Source organism: Juglans regia, chromosome 4, assembly GCF_001411555.2.
Source record: "Juglans regia cultivar Chandler chromosome 4, Walnut 2.0, whole genome shotgun sequence".
NCBI classification, from domain to species: Eukaryota; Viridiplantae; Streptophyta; class Magnoliopsida; order Fagales; family Juglandaceae; genus Juglans; species Juglans regia.
The window spans coordinates 25,068,680-25,074,366 of NC_049904.1; the positions used below are offsets into that span (position 1 = coordinate 25,068,680).

The window sequence follows — 5,687 nt, forward strand, 5'->3', positions numbered from 1 at the left end:
ACGGTTCAAAGTAAATAAAATAATAAATTTTTTATACTTAAGTTGTAAACAACTTTTGTTCTTATTAGGGGTGATAAATAGTTCGGTCGGACAGAATGGACCGATCGGACCAGACTGAGACTGAGATCGGTCAGTTTTGGTCTATGTTTTAAAAGACTAAAAAGTTTCGATCCAGTCCACAGTCTAGGATTTTTCTGGACCGGACTGAATAAAAAAAAAAAAAAAATATTTTATATATAATAACTATACAATTAACAATATAAAATTTTAAATATGTTATTAATACTTGTTAATATTCTATAAATTACTAATATTTTATATATATATATCTTCATTTAACCCATCACTATTAACAATATAAAATTTTAAATATATTATTAACACTTGTTAATATTCTATGAATTAACTAATATATAATATCAATTAATTAATTATATAGTAATAAATTAATAATATAATTTTTATTTAATTTATTATCATTAATCATATAAAATATTTTTTATTGAGTTTGTTACATAATTCATATTAATAAGTCACTTAATTTAATTTAATATTTTAAATAAATTTTTTTATTAATTATTTAAAAAAATATAAAAAATAAAGTCAAAGAAAGCTATCGATACGGTCTGATTCTTTTAGATATTCGATCTGGTCCAATCCAAAAAAATAATAGATCAAAAATATTCCATTCATCGTCAGACTAGACCGAATCGGACTCTTAATTCTTATCACTCTCAGAAAAGGAAAGTCCAGTAGTTTATAAAACTGTAACTGTAGTGAAAGGATGTCATGTGGGTCCGGATACGAAGTCACTATTACTTTACAATAAAAATATATAATCAATCGTGACAGCTTGCTGCCCAGTGCTTGGCGTGCACGTCAGTATAAAAATAATTTTTTATTTTTATTTTTTATTTTTTAATATTTTAAAAAAATAAAAAAATATTCCAATATATTAAAATCACTTTCACCGACTTCTCTCTCTTTCACATTCAAATGCCAAGAAAGCAAAGCAATTGAGAACATAGGAAGATACATCCTTGGAGGTAGGATGTAACGATGAATTTGACTGATAATAGATAGCGACAAATCAAAAGCCCACTTGAGATAGGAATATCTAGAAGCAGGAAGCCAGCCAATTAAGAAACATCCCCGTATGAACATGGTTCCCCCCCACCGCAGCCCCATACAAGGGAAATTGGGACCACTATCTGCTCGTTTCACGCTGTATTGTCCAAATGGGGAAGTCCACGCTTCTGTACCAACGCCGGTCGAAAGAGACTTAAGAGTCTAAGAGCATTGGCAATGGATTAGCCATTGTCAAGTCTAAAATTTGGCTAAAATCTTACATTTTGGCTATTGTATTAACTTTTGACTATCTAAGTCTACATTGGATTAGCCATTTTAAAGTCAAAATAATATTATTATATTATATATTTTAATAATATTTGACAAATTTTTTTTTTCATATTTTGTAAATATACTTCATATATTTTAATAATATTTGATAAAAAAAAATTATACAACAATTCTTGAAACCAACAAATTAATTTTTGCTAACCTTTTTTTTTTGCTATTTATATTTTTATATTGTGTATTAAGCTAATAATGATAGAAAATAAATGTACCCTCAATTAGAAACTTTATCATAAAAGAAAAGTAATTTGGCAAGAAAAATTATCAAAAAGGGAGGGAAAGGGAGGGAAATTGAGAAAAAATAATAAAAAACTCATTTGGTCCTTCAATAGTGTATAGCCAAATATAGCTAGGTGGGGAAAATTACTGTAGCTCAAAACTAAAATATATAGCTAAAGCTAGTTCAATGTAGAAATTTTATGATAAAAAAAAGTAAAATTTGCACTTGACTTTGGCAATAGCTCTAAGCAGCCAAGGCCCAAGAGTCTAAGCACTTTACGAATTGTATTGTATTCTATTATTTCTCTACTGTTGTCTAACAAACTTATTCTTTATTGATCTCTATCTTGTGAAAGTCTATATATAGACCACAATTTGGCATAATGAAAAGCACCGAGGAAAGTTTCACAATTCTGTTACTCTAATATGGCGGACCTAGACAAGGAGAAGCCCTTGAGAAAAATATCGGAGGCATTCAATGAACTCGCGGTCACTGTAAATTCCCAAACCGCAGACGTGGAGCTCGCGCCTTTCTCTGGTGCCTGCTCTCTCATCTCGCCCCTCTTTCGCTGTTTGGGAATCGCCTTCAGGTTCGCTGAGAGGGACTACATCGCAAAGGTAGAAGATCCCCCATCTCCTAGCTACTACCTTTTCTACTTATATATATATATATATATATATATAAATGTATATATATATTTGAAATTGTGTTTCATTTTGAGTTGAGTTGATTTCAGGTCAAAGATCTTGCAGAGGCATCGAAGTCGATTGGGACTTTGCAGGCTTTGCTCGAACGAGATATAGAGGCGAATACTGTAAGGAAAGCTGGTAGTCATTCGAGAAACCTCATGGTTGTGAAACGTGGGCTCGACATGCTCAGGGTACTCTATGAGCAGTTGCTTGAGACAGAGTATGTATACGATCTTCTTCAACTTTATTTGGCATTTTTCTGCATTCAGAAGTAAATTTTTCATCTCCTTTTAGCGCGGTGTTCTGCAAAATTTCTAACGTTTACTTCCGGCTTATGGGGTCGTGGAAAATGGTCATAAAATGAAGTAATATAATCGGAATTACTCTGATAAAAAATTATCCATTCGTCGGAGATGTTTGAAAAATGAATTGAGGTAAAAAAAATTTAAATAATAGTGAAATAATTTGTAAATAATAACAAAATAATTTGAGTTAAGATATTTTATTAAATTTTGAAAAATAAAAAATAAAAGTTTGATTATAAATATTATAAAATTAAAATATTTGTATAATATAATTTTTATTTTAAAATTTAAAAAAATTATATTTTTTTGTTTTACTTTAAGAAATGTATAATGATTAGATTAAAAAATTGAAGATTTAAAATTGAAAATCGTTTGTATTTGAGTGATGTTTGAAAGGAAATTATCAGAAATCTTGAGATGAAATGATTTGTATTCCTAAACAAGTCTTAAGAAGCTAATAATTTCTTGAAAAAATTATTTTATTTTTAAGTTGGTGTGTGATCATACCATCTACGTCACTTAAATGATAATATTTGATTTGTAAGATTTAAATTTTAAAATTTATCTTACAAATTAAATTATGACATATAAATATTTTATTTACTCTATATACTGATTTGAGAATAAAATTTATCTTATCAATAAAATGAAATAAATTATAAAAAAAATTTCAAATATTTTTAAAAAAGAAAAAAAAACATAAATCAATAGTGATAAATTTTTTAAACATTTTAGAAAAAATAAAATAAAATAAGCTAGCACTTAGGGAGCATACTAAATTCCTGTAAGGAAAATAAAATAAAATAATAGTAGATTTGAGTAAAATGTTCGTATCACAGATGATATAAGTTCCGTAATATGATGCTTGACAGAATCTGTCCGTATTGCTTGAATATCAAGAATATATGAATGAGATAGTTTGTAAATAATAATAAAATAATTTAAATTAAAATAATTTATAAAATTTTAGAAAATGAGATAAAAAGTTGAATTGAAATATTATAAAATTAAAATATTGTTCTAATATAATTTTTATTTAAAGATTTAAAAATTTTAAATTATTTTTTATATTTTATTTAAAAATTTAAAAAAATTATAATAATTAAGTAATGATTAGATTAAAAAATTAGAAATAGAATGAAATAATTTGTGAAACTAAACAGGATCTTAGTGCAAAATGGGGGTTTTGGATTTTGAAGCTTGTAAATTGCGATTTATCTTTGAGATAGTTTTAAATAAAAATTAAAAATTAAAAATTAAAAATTAAATAAAATATTATTTTTTAACAGTCCCTAATCATCATATGGCAGAGGGAATTCCCTAAAGGAACCAGCTTCCAAGTCTTATGCACAGGTATTTGCTCCATACCATGGGTGGGTCATCAGGAAATCCGTTGCTGCAGAGATGTATGCTCTTCCTACAAGGGCGCAGCTACTGAAGAAGCTCAATGAAGATGGTGAGACTTCGTGAAGCTAGTTATTGTTACAATTAATTGCATTTTTCTCCTCAAACTAACACTACTTACGCCATACACTGCTTACGTGTCATAATTTAATTTAAAAGATAAATTTTAGAAATCAAATATTACTATTTAAGTGACGTAGATAATGTATAGAGAGAGAACATGTAGAGTATAAAAAAACTTTTAGACATAAGTCTTACATTCTATACACTTACTTAAAAATATGTCATTTTACCTTTTTACCTACGTATTGAAAATGATTCTAAATATATTTATAAGTAAAATAAAATAAAAATATAAAATAATATATTTTTAAATAGGTATACATGATATGAGACTTATAGGTAGCACCGCTTATGCTTGTGTTGTTTATTAATGGTGTATAGTGTTTACTTTCAGAGGCGTCGTCAAAAGTTCAAATGCAAAATTACATTGCTACAGTGACTCCTCTAATCCTGTACATCGAGAAACTCTTCCTTTCAAGAGACTTGGGTTTGGATTGGTAAAACAAACGGGGACTACTCGAGATTGTATTGTATTATTCGAGATGACCAATCTCTGGGGATATTAGCTGGATATTATTTATGTCTTTTAGCAAAGACCATGTTTGCCTATGCACAGTTAATAAAATATTTATATTGTATAATTTAATTTAAAAGATAAAATTTAATTTTATCATTTTAAATAATTTGGATGTCATACTCTATATATCGACTTGTAATAGAATAATTATTTGATGAAATTTGTATTTAATTTTTCCTAAAAAGTACAATCTATTCTTCAATTAACTTTTGTTTTTTTTTTATAAGTACAATCTATTCTTCAATTAACTACAAGTGGGTAAAGGCAAAGTTCAATCCACCCTTCATTTTGATTTGGGAAATGATGATCAGCCCCCCCAAATGACCAAATTTTTTACTCAATATATATTTTTTTAATTTTTGAAAATTTTTAAGTAAAAAAATTATTTCTTTAAGTGGTTTTTTATTTAAGAAAATAAAAAAAAAGTAATATAATCATGAATTTGTACTCTTTTTAAAAAAACGTCTATTATTAAAAAATATTTTTTTAAAAATAAATTCTATATTTATTTATATCTACCCACTCTAATTATAAATATCATTTTTCTTAAAAAAAAAAATCATTTATGAGACCGACCTAATGTTTTGAATACCGTACTGGACGTTGTACCGGTCAAAGCACTGGAACGAAATATTTCGATACCGGTACCGTTTCGAGATAACGTTTCGAGATAACGTTTCGGAATAGTCGATATATAAATAAATTATATATAAAAATTATATTTCAAAATAATAGTCTATATATAAATAAATTATATATAAATACATATATATATATAAATTATAAATAGTCTAATCTGAATTGAGGATTAAAAAATAAATTTATAGTTTGAAAAAATGAAAAAAAAAAAAAACACTGGCCGAAATATTGGTTGATACCGGCCGAAATTGAGGTCGATACAAGCTGAAATTTAGGCCGGTACGTCCGGTATTGGCCGGTACGGCTGGTATTTTAATCAATACAAAATAGATATAGTCCCTATACCGACCAGCGAAATTCAAAACAATGGACCG

At 27.1% G+C, this 5,687-nt stretch overlaps 1 protein-coding gene across 1 annotated transcript; it reads left to right on the forward strand.

Moving 5' to 3' along the window:
- Positions 1 to 1,908: 1,908 nt before the first annotated feature.
- On the forward strand, positions 1,909 to 4,795 carry LOC109011217 (accelerated cell death 11-like). The gene is made up of 4 exons (XM_035689765.1): positions 1,909 to 2,253; positions 2,373 to 2,545; positions 3,941 to 4,086; positions 4,492 to 4,795. Exons 1-4 carry the CDS (start codon positions 2,062 to 2,064, stop codon positions 4,596 to 4,598), a joined length of 618 nt encoding a protein of 205 aa, XP_035545658.1. The 5' UTR covers positions 1,909 to 2,061; the 3' UTR covers positions 4,599 to 4,795.
- Positions 4,796 to 5,687: the final 892 nt, after the last annotated feature.